We start from the raw sequence: 18033 nt of genomic DNA, 5'->3' as shown, positions 1-18033 counted from the left end.
CAGCATCCATGGTATCAACTCAACAGATATAAAGAAATTTCATATAGCAATTTACAATTTATAAATTACTTTCACCTAATTAATGCCACTTGAGCTCTGTAATTCAATAAATAAAATATTATCAGAATATTTATTTTTATGAATGAGAGAATGAAACCCATTGATACAGTAACTTCTAAACCTGCACCTAAAAACCCTATAGAGCAATAATAATAATATATACAGAATTTCTTATATCCAAGTCATAATCTCATTTCATCTGGCTTTGAGCTAAACTTCCTTATATTACTATTCACCTAAATTCCAGGCATACCAAGGCCACTGAGTTTCTTATGAAATGCAAAAGTCATAATGGAGTTCTCTGGGCATTATATTAAATATGAGCGATATAGTTAGTCATCTATTATCTCTTTTTCTTCCCCCAGAAGAATAATGTTGCAGTCACGTTGTATTGACAATTGGAATCTTCTTCAAAGATAATGTATTCTAAAACTCTTCTACAAATATGCCCACCAGGATTGTAATAGAAAAATAGAATAACTCCAGGCATGCTCACGTATTTGATCATTTTGTGTTAAATCAACAAAGATGCTTAATGCATTTCAGAGTTTCAGAGACTGCTTCTATCTTTCCTCTCCTCTGCCTGCTACCACAGTTATTGTAGAAAACTTGGGCCCATTGAAATTTGCTCATTTGGACAAAGACACAAAAACTACTATTGGACTTTAAGAAACTTAAGTGATTTTAGCATATTTGTGCTGTGAGAGGTTCAGATGTCAATGAAGCAACAGGTAGTATCTCCATTAGGATCTCGAGGAGCATCGATTGATGAGAGTTGGTGATACCAAATCTTTTCTCCAGAGTCAATGTTTCTTTTCTTCTCTTTTTCTTTCTTTCTTTTTTTCCTTTGGAGGGGACACTATCTTGGATTCACTGTCTCCAAACAAAATACATACAGAGTAAACTGAATGCATTTCAGTAAGCTATGACTGAGTGGTCTTTTCTCAATCGAAACATATAATTTCCTCTCTTGACAACTACTCGTCCAATCATAGTCGGTATGGGTTCTGCAATCAAAAAGGTCATAAGCCAGAGAGAGAAAGGAATTGTGACGAATGCCAGATATAATTACATCCTCCTGCCCTCAAGATAGCCCTGTCGTCATGTGTCATGTTGTCCCTCTAGCAGCCTCACTGTCAGGCCAAATCCTAGGGAGTGAATTCGCTATCCTTTGTTGAGTTCCTATATGTTCCGGGATCTGCATGCCCATCGTCTCATTCAACCCTCACAACACCTTTACGAGGCAGACATTGGGACCCTCCAATCTCAGGTTAAGATATTGAAGTCCAAAGAGGCATCAGATCTACTCTCCCTCAAGGCTAGTCTCACCTCTTCACTGCCTCTGGCTGAGCAAGTCAGACCCTATCCGTCAACAATCATAACATTTGTCCATAACAGACACTTCGTATGTTAAATAAATAGTTTGCAAAGTGGCTCCAGTCTTGTGATCCTTTTAAAATGAAGAATGAAAACCATAAACTGGCAATCATATTTCTGGCCACGTCTCAAATATTTGATGGCTTTACTCATGAAAGTAAACTTTTAATCTTACAGACAAAAAAGAAAACTGGTCACTTCAGCTTTTGCTGTTGTTATTTTTTTTTTTTCAAATCCAAATAAGTTAGAGGGAAATTTAAGATAGAGTAGGGGAAATAATAAAATATATCTCTGGTAAAAAATTAAAATGTGGAGGTTACACAAGAAAAAAAAAGTCAAACTAGAGACTGACCAAAGAATATTTTGTGGTTTATAAAATGTGGTCATCAAGTTTTTGGAATGCTTGCCTAGCAGACCTTCAGTGAGCAGAATAAGTCCTCCCCCTCCTCCTGCCAAGATGTCCACATCTTAATCTTGTGAATGTATGAATATGTTACCTTATGTGGCAAAGGGGAATTAAAATTGTAAATGGCATTAATGTTTTAATCAACTGACCTTAAAATAAGGAGATTTTCCTGGATTATCCAAGTGGCCCAATGTAATCACAGTGTCCTTAAATATGTAAGAGAGGCAGCAGAGAGGCAGAATGGTATGGACATGAAAGGGACTACTAGCTGTTGTTGGCTGTGAAGATAGAAGGTGGTCAAGAGCCAAAGAGTGCAGGCAGCCTCTGAAAGCTGGAAAGAAATCAAGAAAACAGATTCTCCCCTCCAACCTCCAGAAAAGAAACAGAGCCCTGCCAACACATTGATTATAACCTAGTGAGACCCATTTCAGACTTCTGAACTTCAGAGCTGCAAGAAATAAATGTTTGTTGTTTAAGCCACTATGTTCACCATAATTTGTTACAAGGGCAGTAGGAAACTAATATAACACTAAAGTAAGGCCTAGAAGACACCTGGAAAGTTATGGGCAGATGCATCAGCCAACATTCCGTAGGACATAAAGTTTCTTGGTTAAACGGTACCGGGGCGTCTCTGTTTTCTTACACATAGTTCAACATTAACTATATAAAGTATATTAAAACATTTTATCTTTACTTGGATGGTTTTAGCCAATACCTTTTGAAAAACCATAATATCGATTGCCATAATGGAGAAACACTCAAAAATGCATTGAAATACTTAAAGTATTAAGACACATCATATATCTTATTCCAATGATTAATTATACTGCTCTATTATGATTCATGAAAGAATCCACCATGATACCAGTGGTATAAATGATCCAGTGATAAAAATAACCTGGATTATTAAATACTCAAAAGCCAACTGTAACTAACATCTACGTACGGTTTACTAGACTCCACTCAATTAAAAACTGGAAAAAGAAAGGAGAGGAGGGGAAAAAAGAAAATGAAGGGGAAAAAATAAAGGAAAGAAAAAAAAAAAGCTTCTCTTCCATCAGCCAGACTTAGTTAAAATGGCCATCAGTAGCTGGAGTGTTTTTACAAGTCAATTTCCAATTCCTACAAAGACTTGCTAGTGATATTAACATCTTAAACCACAAATATCCACCAGTGTAAATGTACTCTTAATAGAATATTTCAACCATTACCTTGAGAGAATTACAGAGATGCAGCAAGGTTTTATAGAAAGTAAATGAGGTAGATTTTAGTAACAGTTACTGAAAATAAGGCCTCAGGAGACTGGAAGAGTGAGTGGTATAAAATTATAAAACACAAGGGAACCGAGATGCCAAAATGTTAATGGAAGGATTACAGCCAAGGCCAGCTGTACTGTGTCGCCCTTTCCAGAACATCTACTCCTCTGTTCTCCCTTCATGCTGCAGGCCTTACAACTGGAGCTATTCCCTCAAATCAATCGTGTTGTCCTTCCAATAAGTAGCCTCCTCTTAGGGTCTTTTACCATGAGGTTGGACAAGGACATTTTACAAATGTGGCCCTTCTGCTGCTTCTTCCTAAGACTTTTTAGAAATGATAGAAATATAATTGGGAATTTCTTCATTATCATCGAGGTTAGGGTTATCAGCCCCTGTTATCTCCTGGGGGTGAAGTGCTTCCAGACCAAAGTCTACCCTAGGATTTTAGAGAAGACTAATATCTTTTTAGAGGAAGAAATTTTATGTATGTATACATGTGTGTTTATATGTATATGACCTAAGTAAATATGTACATATGTGTGTGTTGTGTACCATATATATGTATGTGTGTGTGTATGTATATACAGTAACTGGCCCTGAGTAGCTGAGTGGCAACAAAACTAAACAAGAGATACCTTACTGCCACATGGACACAAAAACAGATGCAAAAGTCTGTCGTGAAGTGACATCTTTCAGAGATCAAGGGACCAAGAATGATAGGAGAAAATTCAACCAGGGTCATTTTGTCTCCAAATGCCTTCTTCTGTAGTCGGGATAGTGTTTCATAAATGTTTTCACTGAAAGCCTCCCATCAGGCTTTTTGTTCATCCAGAGCTCACCATGAACAGAAATATAACTTGGAGAGGAAATATCTCAAAAGCTGTCATCAACCAGTCACTTAAACAGGACTATCTGAAAGCCAGTTGGTAACAAGTACCAGTGTTAACAGAAGACATGATAGGTGTTTGGATGAAAAGGAGAACACTAGAAGAAACAAAAAGCACCTAATGATAATTAAAAACTGAAAAAAAAATCCTTATGATTTTTCTTGGGAAATCTCAAGGCTATAACATCTTCAATATCAATACATAAGATAAATACAAGGTATAAAAATCTAAGCTTACATGACTATTTTTAGCAAAATATAACTTATGACTCAGATGCATTGCTGTATTTTTCAAAGTTGCCTGGAGAGGGTGTAAATATTCCAGCAATGTGGCCATGATTAAAAGCATCTATATAACTCCTATTTTGGAAATCACTTAGCGGCATGCGTCTCTTTCCTTTCGATCTCCTCAATGATAGTAATAGTTCCCATTTGAAGGTGATTTGACATGAGCAAATTACTAAAAGTCATTCAGAGCCAAGTGTGAAGAATTCAGAGTGAACAGTTACAGTGAATAAATTCAGTTGTTGGTCCAAATCACAGAATGACTAAAAAGCAGTGAGGCTAACTGAATTGCTCATTAAGTGGTTCTAATTTTAACAATCAAAGAAAAAATCCATTAGAAATGCATAAAAAGCAAAAACTTGTTGAAATGTAAAGGAGGATGGGGTGTGGAGAAAATACATTCCAATTTAGCTTCAATGAGAATAGTTAATGCCCTATGACCAAGGTTGCAAGACTAATGCAGGAGAAATAAATTCAAGCCATATTTTAAGTTCCTTGTGAGGTAATTGTCAATTGCCAGCCCCCCTGGGAATCAGTCAGTCCTTCCCTGTGTCCATATAGCTCCTCTTAAGACCCGTAGCTATACTACAGTGTTATTATTCCTTTGCAACTCTGTCTCCTCCACAAGACTCTGAGCCCCTGCCTATAGCCCCCATACCATGGGACGTCCATAATCGGGCATTAAATAAATGAATGAATAGGACTCATCTGGACATGTAACTTCAGTTGTCTTACTTAAGGCTCCTCCTTATTTAGGACATACAGGTGGGAACACATCTTAGGCAGACTTCAAGTTCAAACTTTGCTTTTCATAATTTTAGTTACGCCATCAAAAACTATTGGGAATCACGAACTTGTTAGTCCTTTATACCTTTCACAACGCAGATACAAAAACTTAAAAACTTAAAAAAAATATTCAGTGTTTAAAATATTCTTATCACTCCTTGGTACTTACTGACATCTGACTTCCTCTGAGACCGTGAGAAAACTCAGCCTGCTTGGCGGGAAAAAGGAAGATAGAGCAAGTGTAAAAGCTTACAGCATGCCCCTAGGGAAAGGAAACAGCAACACCTCGCATATCATAAACTGACTCCACTGCAGTGGGTGTTGAAGGGTTGGGGGGGGGGGGCACGGATTTCGTACAGTCCAGTGTCTTTCAGGAAGACGGCCAAGTGCACAATACCCACTCTGTTAGTTATTAGTCTAGCAATCTCCCTCCACAACTTGAAACCTAGTGAGATGGTTAATAATTTTTCTAAAGGTAGCTTTCGAAAATGCCACTACGCCCCCAAAATTTCAATGTTCACTGAGCTCATTCTTTTTTTTTTTTTAGTTTGCAAAGATACACACATGACTAATTTAAAACAAACTAGTTTGAAAACTTACTGAGGGTATGAACGTTTGCACTCCTCTGTGTGTGTGTGTGTGTGTGTGTACGTGTGTGTGTGTGTGTGTGCGTGTGTGTGTGTGTGTGAGAGAGAGAGAGAGAGAGAGGGAGAAGGAGGGAGGGGGATTGAAAGAGAGATAGAGACAGTAGGGGACTGAAGAAGCACAGAATGCTATCTTTTAGTCTCTAGCACTTTTCTCAAAGCTTGATATTTTTTTCAGAGCTTTTCAAGTATAAGCTTAGGAGGGCAATGTAGGCAATCATGAAAGTACAGAAAGATACAACTTCCTATCTATAGTCCCTTAGTACTTTTATTTTTTACTCTCTTTGGCCTTTGATGAAAAACTTCCTCCCCACCCATTTTTTTTTTTCAATTATTCAATAAAAAGGCCCAGGAAGAAACCGGCCTAAATGAGAAAGAAGAAAAAAAGCCAAATATGTTTTTGGACCCGTGAACAAAACCCTCCTTCTATTTTTCCTTTTGTAACTTGAGATTTTCCTCTCCAGTTCTGAAGTATATTTTTTTTCCTGCCATTAATATGAAATTTCTGCTTTTACTAAAAGTGATAAAATACTACGTCTTCAAGTCTCCTACACAGATGAGGGCTAGGAATAAAATGACAACATAACACTTACTTTTGATAGCAAGATATTCTTTTTTTAAAAATCGAATTCAGCTAAAAAGACAGCTTGGTTTCAGCTTTTAGTATTATCATTACTTTCTTTTTGCTAAATCTCCCTCCATCCTTCCCAAAGACAACGATCTTTGTTTCCTGTCGTATGGAATAAAAATTACATTCATCCAATATCCAATGATTCACTGTTTGATTTTTACAGTTTTTTAATTTTCCATGGAGTGATAAATAAGTTGGAAACACAAGGTAAAAGTTGAGTGATCTGCTCAACATCAGAGATCGAGACCAAAATAAATCTTATAAAATCTGCATCTGCCTCTCAGCCGGATTGTATCCGCTAACGCAGAGGCATATTATATGGTAAGTCATGCTTTTAGATGTGAGGATCTTTCTGCATTTCAATGCCTTTTTATAGGAAGCAGAATGTGATGAATGCTTTCTTTCTTTCCGACCCTTGACAAAAGCAAGACTAAATTCACAGCTCAAATGGCAGTACTCTTACTAATGCTGCAAACCCAAAAAGTACCACACAGGTCAACTCTGAACACAAGGTGAGTTGTACAAGCATGCACGACACAACAATTGAGGATTAGAAAGGTTGCTGGCCTTCCTTTGTTTAGGCTTCACACAAATCATTCTCATTTTCTTTGCACGGCATCTCTGTGGCCCGAAATGCAGAGCTGAGCATCTCTGGTGTAGAGAAGAAAAAGGTATACAGGCATATTTATGTAGATGATAAAAGTACTATCTATGAGTTAATTTATTTTATAAGCCATATGTGTTCTTCCTTCACATTGTGCATCCACTATAGACTGTGACGTGACACAGTGGGGACATAAAACGCTTTACAACATCATCTAATGATTAGCAAACAATATTGCACATAATACTTGAAAGCAAAAACATACAGGAAAACAAAGTTCTGCATTAAACCATTCCTTGGGCTTAAACACAGCAGTTACATGATTATAAATGCTTATTTGCCATTAGGAGTCCCTGCCTTGTGCTATAGCAACTGTTCTTGTATTACAAAAAAATAATCAAAAGTTCAAAATTAATAGCGGTGAATTCTCAGACACATACGCATGCATTATTATTACTTGCTTACTATTTAAAGTAGGTATTCACACTATTTAATTACTGGAGACTCAAAACAAACCCCACTTGTCTACGTGAATAGAAAACAAAACAAAACGAAACTCACAAGATGTATCCAGGAAGCATTTTTTTTAGAATGATAATAATATATACAGTATTTCACCCAGTTCTCATAACGTGGTTATGCAAAACACAGAGTTGTGTTTTCTTCTATCATTCCCTCTCTGAAAGTGTACCCAGATCTACACTGATGTTTCTAGATGCATAACTGATTGTTCAATTCCAGAAACCAAATTCGAAACAGCTTTCCAACTCAAACTAAACTGTACCTACTTTACTTACACTACTGATGTAGCCATTTTAGAATGTATTAATGATGCCCGCATTTAGTAACTCAATAATAAATGGTGACTAATTTCCAGGGTAGTTTGTCTTTAAGTCGGTTGTTTCTAAATGGGAGTAGAACTTCTAAGAGAAGGTTGAAGAGGCGGTCTCTTGGGTTCCATAAGAATTCAAATAAGTCTAGGGGAGATGAGGTGGATTCCTTACCATTTTATCCTACTTTCTTTCCATTATTCAGAGAGAACAACGATGCTGGCAATATTTTTAATACCTATTGTGAACGAAACAAAATTCTACAAATTTTTTAATGGACTGTGGAAACAACACCTCAAACGATTTGATTCAGTAGTTTTGAAGCTTAAAAAGTTTAAATCATTGTGGGGCACCTGGGTGGCTCAGTCGGTTGAGTGTCCAATTTTGGCTCAGGTCATGATCTCACATTTCGGTTCTTGAGTTCCAGATCTGCATGGGGCACACCGCTGTCAGTGCAGAGCCCGATTCGGTTCCTCTGTCTCCCTCCCTCTCTCCCTCTGACCCTCCCGGTCCCTTCCCCACTCACGCTCTCTCTCTTAAAAATAAATAAAACATTTGAAAATAAAGTTTAAATCATTCTAATAGTATACAAAGATCAATTCAGATCATAAGATACAGAGTTACTATATACCTGAACCCAGAGTTACATTATAAAGATACATATTCAGAGACATCTGTTCAGTTGAATAAATGACCTATAATAAAAAGCGTCATCAACACATTAAGAAAACACTGTCATAGCAAACATGAGTAAATCATTATTTTCCTAAAGAATGTATCAAATAGGCTTTGGTTGGGCTCATTTGCATTTTACAGGAATGAAAACATGTCTCATAAAGAAATAGAATAACAGTATGTTTTAAGAGGAAAACTATGACATGATATAAGTCACCTTGTAATTGAACGTTTAATAATGAACAGCTCTTAGGAAAACCAGAATAAATTGCAAAACGTATTTTATAAGGAATTCCCCTCTACTCTGCTTTCTTTAAAATATTGTGAATGTTCAGAAAACAAAAAAACAACCCCCCTTGAAAAAAATATATTTTATTTCTGGTATAAGGTAAATAAAATGTATATTTAAAATTTTTTCTAGGTAAAATTTTATTACCTATAAAAAGGCATTTCCAATCCTAAATAAAATGGCAACTTATAAAAATAATGAATTTATGTTTCCTGGTTCTATTAATAATATACGTAACAGACTACGTGAATAATGAACAAAATAAAGAATACTAAAGTAAATAACAAAAAAGGAAAACATGTATTTATGAAGTGTTGGCCAAAACAGAAAGTGGAGAGAAGGAAGAAGTGCCTACTGGTCTAAAATCTACCTTCTCATCTTTCGATTTTACCTTTGATTAAGATCTCAGATGGTACTATTAAAAAAAATTGGTCTGAGTGACCTAATTTCAAGAACATAGTATGAAAAGCATTAAAATAGGAAGACTGAAATATCACTGAGGCCTTGAGGAGTAGCATGTGAATCCAATTTCACTCTCCTAGAATTTGTTGACTAGAAACTAGACGTGTTCTCTCTACTTCACACATACACAGTGGTTGAGGGTGTGGCCTTCGTAGCCAGACTGCCTATATTTGACCCTCAGCTCAGTCACCTGACAAACTGTTGTTCCTGAGCAATTACTCAACCCTGCTGGGCATCACTTTCCACACCTACAGAATAAAGATAATTCACTCTATTTCACAGGGTAGTTGCACTTATTTAATGAGTCAAAATACATGACACACGTTGCCCCGTGCATAGGATATGGCACGCAATGTGAGTTGAGTATTAGCATTTATGTATTATCCCACTGAAACTGAATCTGAATGGGGAAAGACTTTGTTCCTTTTCGTTACTGTTGCTTCTCCAGGGTCTAAAACAATGCTTTGCAAATAATCACATCATTGGCGTACAATAATCACTCACTAAGCATTTGCTCTGAACCGTTAACTGCATTACCTCTGTGTATGCACATGTATAAATGCATAAACATATGATACGTACATGTACATGTACACATAAAGTAGTTTCTTGTTAAAGGTAAAACATTAGAGAAAAAGGCAAGAAGTTTTAGTAATAAAGTAAATTCAATGTCCCTGACCTAACATTATGTGCACTGGTTTGGAAAAAAAAAAAAAAATAGGTATTACTGTCTTCTATTCCTAATGCCCTATAGAAATGCCATCTCTATCTAAAATTGACCCTTGTGTTCAACAGTTAAATACAATCAGAAGCAGATTTAGATGCAATAAAAAATTAAAAAAATAAAAAAATAAACCCTTTCAGTTCATGCCGTAATTATTGCCATTTCCCTGAAAAAAAAGAAGAACTGATTAATCTGCCATTTTTAATTCAGGAGGTCAAATGTAAAATTAGCTCTAGAAGCTTAGAAAGGTAATTCTTTGAAAAAGTCTCTTCAGCTGTTATGGTCCACTGCCTAGAAATTCTGACCAAAGGGGAGGAAAGAAGGAGTTCCTCTTCCTGACTTTGATGAGTTTACCCCGTATTATCCTAACAAAATCGCCACTTCCTACATCCCGTGGGACACATGTATAGTTCCCAGGCAGCTCATTATAGATTCTATCACGTGAATTTTTAACTTGAATAGGAAAATAAAAAGCACCATAAAAAATATCCTCAATGCGTCCATGGATTAATGTTATGAAGCACAGCGTATCGCAGATATACTATACTTATCAATAGGTGGTCAAGAGTCAGAGAGTGGTAGCAGCCTCAGTACATGCTTGGCAGTCTCCATATGCCAACAGAAATCAGACTCACTGGAACTTTGTCAGACCAATTATGCCACTGTGCATGAAAATCCACTGAGACCGTCCTTAGAAAAGAGGGATTACTAAACCTGCGTTATTATAGTTTCAACTGACTCCCTCGCCACGTAACTCCTACTGCTTTTCATTTGGATCTGAATACTGAAACATACTGGAAATTTAAGGCTAAATATTACTATCATCGCTTAAAAAGACCTCCTAAATTTGTGGAACAGTTCTTGACTATTTTATATAAATATTGATTTTACATTAATTACTACACCTAGACGCACTGATCGGTCGGCAAAGTTAAAATAACTAAGATGCTATTTTCTACCACAAATCCCTGTGAAGCTGAAAGTTGCAGAAAGCACTCAGTGATGTGCACAAAAAGCTGGAGGTAATAAGCTAAAAAAATGAACTTTAATTGTGTCCCCTCAAAATTCATATGCAGAAGCCCCACACCCCAATGTGACTGACTTAGTTATGGCCTTTATGGAGGTAATTATGGTTGAATGAAGTCAGAAGGTGAGTCTAATCTCATAGAACTGATGTCCTTGGAAAAAGAGGAAGGGACAGAAAGAAGGCCATCTGAGGACACAGTGAGCAAGTAGCTGCCCACAGCCAGGAAGAGAATCTTCATCAGAAACTGAATTTACCATCACCTTGACCTGGTAATCCTCGTGTTCAGACTTGTGAGAAAATACATTTCTGTTATTTAAGCCACCCATCTATGGTAGTTTGCTATGGTGGCCCTAGCAAACTGATCCTGAATCTCTCTTTTAAATCTGCTAAGCATACATAGCAGGTATTGTGGACCAGAATAAAATGCATACCACAGTCTAAATATGTAAATATGTAAATTAAAATCTACCATAGATACTATGCTAATGAAAATTCTCAAGTTTGGAGAGAGAAGTATGTTGGAGGTGAGTTGGCCATAGGCAGCTACTGGACCCTGTTGTATATAGAAAGGGATGGGATCTAGGAGAGATTCTGTTTTGTTTTTCCCCAGTTAGATATGTCACATGGAGATACTAATAGGACCTGCCTCTTGAAATTATTAGAAATGAGTAAATGGTACATAGTATACCCTTTGGCAGAGTGATTACCAAAGAATAAAAGCGCAGGGCACCTGAGCGGCCCAGTAGGTTAAGCCTCCGACTTCTACTCAGGTTATGATCTCGTGGTTCGTGGGTTCGAGCCCCACGTCTGGTTCTGTGCTGACAGCTCAGAGCCTGGAGCCTGCTTCAGATTCTGTGTTTCCCACTCTCTCTGCCCTCCCTGGCTCACGCTCTGTCTCTCTTTCTCAAAGTAAACATTAAACAATTAAAAAAAAAAAGAATAAAAGCTCAATAACTGACTGCTCTTCATGTTAGAGACTGCCCATGATGTATGAAACAAAAATTCCCAGGAAAGCTTGCATAGAAGAAGAAATAACTGTTAAAAAGTGATGGAATGTTTTTTTAAGTGTCAAAATGGATAATATCAAAGTGTTACAAGCCTTTGCTAAACTATTTGCTTTACAGCAATAAAGCTATTTCTTCTCCTCCTTCACCATCGAGACGTCAACAGGTACTGAAAGTCTGATAACCAGGACCTATTCAACTATGCAAAGGCACACACACTTCTTGCACTTTGATCAGGGATCAGTGGAGATTTGATGAAATTCATCAGGGTTAAGAGAATATCAGATGCTTCCGACAAGCAGCAGGACAAATTAAAGCAACCAACCCACCGACCAAACAAAGAAAACCAAAATCAAAACCAAACAACCTTTTAACATAATGGACGGTAAAAATATTCCAATAGTGTACATGCATCCCACGAAGGCTTAGAGAGATTCACGGATCATTAGAAACATTATCTTGAGTTGTGGTAATTCTTTTCAAAGCCCCAAATGTTTTATGTGACCCCCCCCCCATAAACCCTATCGTGTAATCAGAGCAGGGGTTGTTATGTAAAATGACAGAGGACAGTTTCAATAGGCTTCCGGACTTGAAAGGACTTACACAAGGTCACACTGGCCAGCCGGTGACAGAACCAGGACAAGGAGGCAGATGTTCAGATTGCCTTACCCAGATAGGAACTCATTTTCCATTTTGCCAGAGACCTTCGAGAAGTGAGCTACCAAATGGAAGTTAGAAATTTCAGGGACTCTAACCCAGAGTGCTTGTAGCCTGACCTACCATCTGCAGTCAGAATTCAGAAAGGGGAAGGGCTAAAAATGCAGGTTTCTGGGCTATAGTGCAGGCTTGCTAGAATTCAGTTTCTGAGAATTGAATGAAACTGGGACAAGAATCCACAACAATAATATGGCCACTATGTTTATGACAATAGTCTGGTAATAATATTAAGGAGAAGGTGAGTATGTTGCTATGCATTGGTTGTGTCCCCCCCACCCCCCCTTTTTACTTCTTGGTTCTATCTTTCTCTCAACAATATGGGAGCAGAAAACGAATGGAAACAGAGCAGCGGGACGTAATATTTTAGACCGAAAAGGAAAACGAAACCACACCAAAACATCGGGTCTAAATGGGAGCAAGTGAAGGTTTACTACTTCTTGACGCTAATCTCGCAACCCAATCAAGCCCTGATGTTTAACACCACTCTTACGATTACCAGTGTCCTGGGCCAAAATTCATGACCACAAATATTTGCCCTCGTCAGGCCTGGAATTCCCTTTCTGACATAGACTTCTTACTTCCCAGGTGTCTAGCAGGTGTTGGAGACGCTTGGTGCCTTAACACAGTCCTGGTCTTTGAAGCTGCTGAAGCTTGCTCATCCTCCTTCCTCAAGGCCCTAAGCAGAAGCCTCACTTCCCCAGGACTGTAGATCTTGGTGAGGTGCTGAGCTGCTTAAAGTTGTCTGCATAAAGCAAGTTACACCAGAGCGTGCCAAAGACGAAACTCAACTCCTTCAGCGGTCATTTGCAATTTAAGAGTGCTCTTTCATATGTGAGCTAGTAAGGAGTATTTTTATTTTTTTTGAGTAGAGCTGACACACAATGTTATATTAGTTTCCTGTGTCCAACATAGTGATTCCACGCTAAGAAGTGCTTTCGAGTTGCAAGGCATTTCTAAGCAACCGCCTCACTGGCCGTCACTCCCAAGACCATATTCTTCTCTCTTCCGGACCTCTCTCCTTACTGAACTAAGTGCATGTTTCTCTTTACAGAATTCCAGGCTCTCACCTTTAAAAATAACTGTTCACTATAGGCTTTCAAAATAAAAATGGAAACTTATTCTTTATCAGTGAGCATGGGCTGGTACCGTGAATGGATAATATCTGCTAGAACATGCAAACTGAGGAATACAGACACTCATGCCTATGTTTGGGCATAAAGGTACCTATTTTTTTTTTCCACAAAGAAAGGGATAAGGATAAAGATGAGAATCCGTATTGGGTAAGAATAAGGATCTCAAGAAAAGTACTGAAAACCAGCATGCTTGCATGCTTCTTCATACTTCTTCAAAATACATGGGAACTCTACTGGGTGGCCAGTGCCTCCCTTACTTGCCTCGCATATCTCTAGTTTAATTTTTATCTGTTTTTAAGGGTTTGGTGTTGACACCACCGCCAAGGAGAAGGAAGGAGAGGACATTTGCTCATTTGCTACTGAAATGAGAGCCACACCCACACAGAGAGGGCAGGGACTCTAGCCAACATGACAGGTAGCCTTTTATCATGGAGACATCCTCCCAGCAGGGAAAGAAAATAGCAATTAGGACACTTACAGTCTGATATAAAAGTGGACCTACCATAGCCCAGCTATTCCATATGAAGGGATCTTCAGGATACCTAGCACCAAAGCCCAGGCCCTTTGTTTGTTGTTCAACAAATATAATGAGTGTCTTCTATGGGCTCGGCACTCGACTAGGCACCGGGAATCAATGATGGATGAGATAGACTTGGAGGAGGTTCCTCTGAGTTTCCCATATATACCTGGCCTATGGATATTATTTTTGTGCTATTTTTGTGTCCTATCTCTGAATAGACTTGGTCTAGCCATCGTTTCAATTACACCCCAAAGCCTCGCACTGTGTATTAAAGATATAGCAAATCAATACAATCTCTATAAAATGAATGGGGAAAAAATCACACACATTCAAGAAAACTGTTTTGCAAACTTGTAGACTGAAAATTATTCCCAGAGACATATTTCAAACTGTGGAATTACTTCGTAAGGTCCTTGAGTTTTTCTAGAGATAGCCTCAAAAAATATAGGGTTAAAGTGACTTATTCAGTTCTTAAGGTGATTGTTTCTTTGCTTAAAAGCACACACGGGGTTGTTTACAAATCCAGTTAATTAATTAGATCTCTGCTTTCTAGCCACAGCCTTTTTGTTTGTTTGTTTTTGTTTTGTTGTTAGTAGTATCAACTGTAGTTTGTGACTACAAAAAGTTTGAAAACCTGGGTCATGTTCTAAGGGGTTCCTTTGAAACGATTTCACCCAGATCAGTCAGAAAATAGATTCTATTCAAAAGCACAAATTTCACAAATTTCCCCAAATGCTTTCAGTACACATGAATTCTGACCTGGTATTTCTTCAAAGACTTCATAAAGTTTTTAAGCTAGTTCCATCAGAGTCATAAATAGGTTGTTCATTATTTCAGCTTCCTCACCTCAGATATAATAATGGTGCTTGTCCTCACAGATTGCTCTGAGGAGTAAATAAGCAAACATGCATTCGACGCATTGAAACTTAAGGGACATGATGCAAATATAATCTATCCTTTTCTGCTCCATAATATTTTTTTTTATAATATATTAGTTCCATGAGGACAAAGACTCTATCTTACTATTTTTTGGCATATCCAGTGCCATTGCTGATACTGGATGTATTAGAAGGTATTAAACCGGACTCCAACATTTCCATATGCCTCTTTAGATGTTGTAATGGGGAATAAATTATTATCTTGTCATTTAAAACAAAATGTCCCAGTGCTAAAATTTATAGGGTAATGGGTAGTTTGTCCTGAGTCTCTCTCCCATCTGTCCACAGGCATCTCCCTAAATGGTAAATTCCAGTAATCACATAGGAGACTGGCCAAGAGTCCTGAGGTGGATGGCAATCGGCAGGAAGGGCGGTAGAGAAAGAGGGGGAGTCTGTGCAAATAGGAACCAACTGGTGACATGTTCGAAGATTAAAACACACACACACACACACACACACACACACACACACACACACACAGGAATGATAATAGACTTCTCCAAGCTTTTTGCTGTTGATGATTGCTATTGTAATAGTATGCTGTTGATCATTCTGATTCAGCGGAATAGTACGTTAAAATCTTTGGAAGTGTTATTTTTTTTTGCTTCCATTTATTATGTTTTTCCACTAATAGCCATAGTTTCCCACCTGAAACAAACTACAGTCGTGGTCCTGAACCCTTTTCAACCGCTTACACAATAAAACACTTTTTTTCCCACGGCGACCAAGAACAGAAACACACACACCAGGGCTGAAACAAGGCTCGCACGCAGCACACTTGGAATGGTTCTGTTTCACTTCAGGTCTTTCCAACTGTGGTAGAGATGCACTAAATTGATTCTTGCCTCGATAAGGTATTCCAACCCAAGTTTTCAAAATGCTGCCTTCGAATGTTCTTCTTTGTGAAAGTATGTATGTATTTCCCCTCTGTGTGGCTGTAATTAGATTATCCCAAAATTCTGGACCTTTTTTGGTCTATAATTTGTTTTTGAATTGATACGATTTATTACAGGACTCACACATTACACATCTAAGGAAGTTAAGTTTGATGAGGGAACATGACATTTTCAAGAAGCAGAAAGTGGCAAGGGTCTTTCACCAGCCTCTTACGCCGGTCTTTGTGCTCAAAACAAATTGAGAAGTTGAGGATAATTAGGTTTTATTCAGGAATTTCACTACAGTTTCATTAATACTCCTGAAAATGTCATTTTTGCAAAATTAAATAAACAGCTAATAGAATAAAAAGCCTGAAATATATACACTAGAGATTTTCACAGGTCAGGGTACATTTGCTACCACTCTACATTTTAGTCTTCTTCCAATATTCATTTATTTTTATTAAAAGGCTTTACTATTGAAAATAACTCACCAAAAATATCCCAAGAATCTGGGATTCTTAGTCTTCCAAAACTTGGACCAAAATTAGGGGGGCAAATAATGTGGTAAATATATTATAAAATTATGAAACTTCACACTTGAACGCTTATTTTTAGGCACACAAACACATACAACAACAGACACATAAACATATAACCATAAAGAATTGGAGGGACTAGCCGGAGGATTCCCTGACTTGCCTAGAATATTACTTATGCAACTAAAATTCAGCCACTCTCTCAACTATAGCTAAATGTTGCATTCTCAGAAGCAGCTTGGATTTATGTTATCAGACATCAAATAGAATAGCCTTCAGATAAATGTACCACGAAAATAGGAAGCCACAAATTCCTTCTGAATGTGACTACAGTGACTTCAGTAAATCTAACGGAAAGATTCCAAATTTTCTTAAGGAATTTAACAACAACAAACATACTTAAAAATTCCATAGATAATTCAGATTCCTTGGTCAATATTTCAAGATTAAGGAAGAAACAATCTATTGGCAGTAACTGCTCAATGCAAAATTTGCCTCTCAAATTTATTTTATATACCAATATTTTTATAAGCATTGTTCAAAGTCCTTGAGATAGATGTGTAGACATTATATTTTATTCTAACACAACTATCTCACTGGCCTGGAAAAGGCTGTAATTCCATAACCCTTTAAAAATGTTGATCGACTTAGGATTTTACCAAAAGTCAGTGTTTAATGTATTATAGACAAAGACTAAGTAGACTTAATTTTCCTTGGTTCACACAAAGCTAGAATCTTAAAATTATTGTTGAAATGTGCCTTGGGATTTTTTTTTACAGCCTTCGCTATTCATTTCTTCTGCTAACCACCTCTTTGAGAATGGAATTCTCAGTGACTCAGATGTCCATTTGTAGCACATTTCTTTATTAATACTGTTTCTTTTCTAAGTTTATTTATTTCAACACTCTTTTTCCTTAAACGGGGGGAAAATCTTGAAAATCAAATGCACAACAAGCAAAACAAGCAGTGATTGGCTGACACCCCACGGCCAAGGGCAGGCTCCAGCAGGTTTCGGAGTAGCAAGGACATCAGAGTATGGAGCATAATGGAGCATCATATTAGAGTGGAATTCAGCCAAACACAGTAATGTATGGATGTAGACGCATCTGAAAGAAGGAAAACAAAGATTTATGCAGGTAAAAAAAAAAAGTGCGATGAAGGATTTTTCCCCAATACCTTATACCCAATCAGAATGCTGTGGCAGAGGTTTTGGTCACAGAGTATTTTTATGTACAAATTATGTGTCTGTAAATAATAAATATGCTCGGGGGAAAAACAGTTAACTTGTCAGATGAATCCTACTCAGAAGGTTTAATAGTTTTTTGGTTTGTTTGTTTGTTTGTTTGTACACAGCATTAGAGTTCA

At 37.5% G+C, this 18033-nt stretch overlaps 1 protein-coding gene across 3 annotated transcripts in view; it reads right to left on the bottom strand.

Annotated features, from left to right (window-relative positions):
- Nucleotides 1–18033, bottom strand: part of PCDH7 (protocadherin 7) — a 416250-nt gene that overhangs the window by 389104 nt on the left and 9113 nt on the right. The window contains exon 2 of one of the 3 annotated variants that reach the window (XM_047092085.1): nt 17739–17774. The exons of the other annotated variants lie outside the window; for them this stretch is intronic. Coding sequence (XP_046948041.1) covers nt 17739–17774 — 36 coding nt within the window. Of the gene's footprint in view, nt 1–17738; nt 17775–18033 lie in introns of those variants that run through there. 3 annotated transcript variants of the gene reach the window in all.

This window comes from Lynx rufus, unplaced genomic scaffold (assembly GCF_022079265.1).
Source record: "Lynx rufus isolate CCGP_SWC_20201006 ecotype Redwood Valley unplaced genomic scaffold, mLynRuf1.p SCAF_3, whole genome shotgun sequence".
NCBI lineage: Eukaryota > Metazoa > Chordata > Mammalia > Carnivora > Felidae > Lynx > Lynx rufus.
This window is presented reverse-complemented; position numbering and strand designations above follow the sequence as displayed.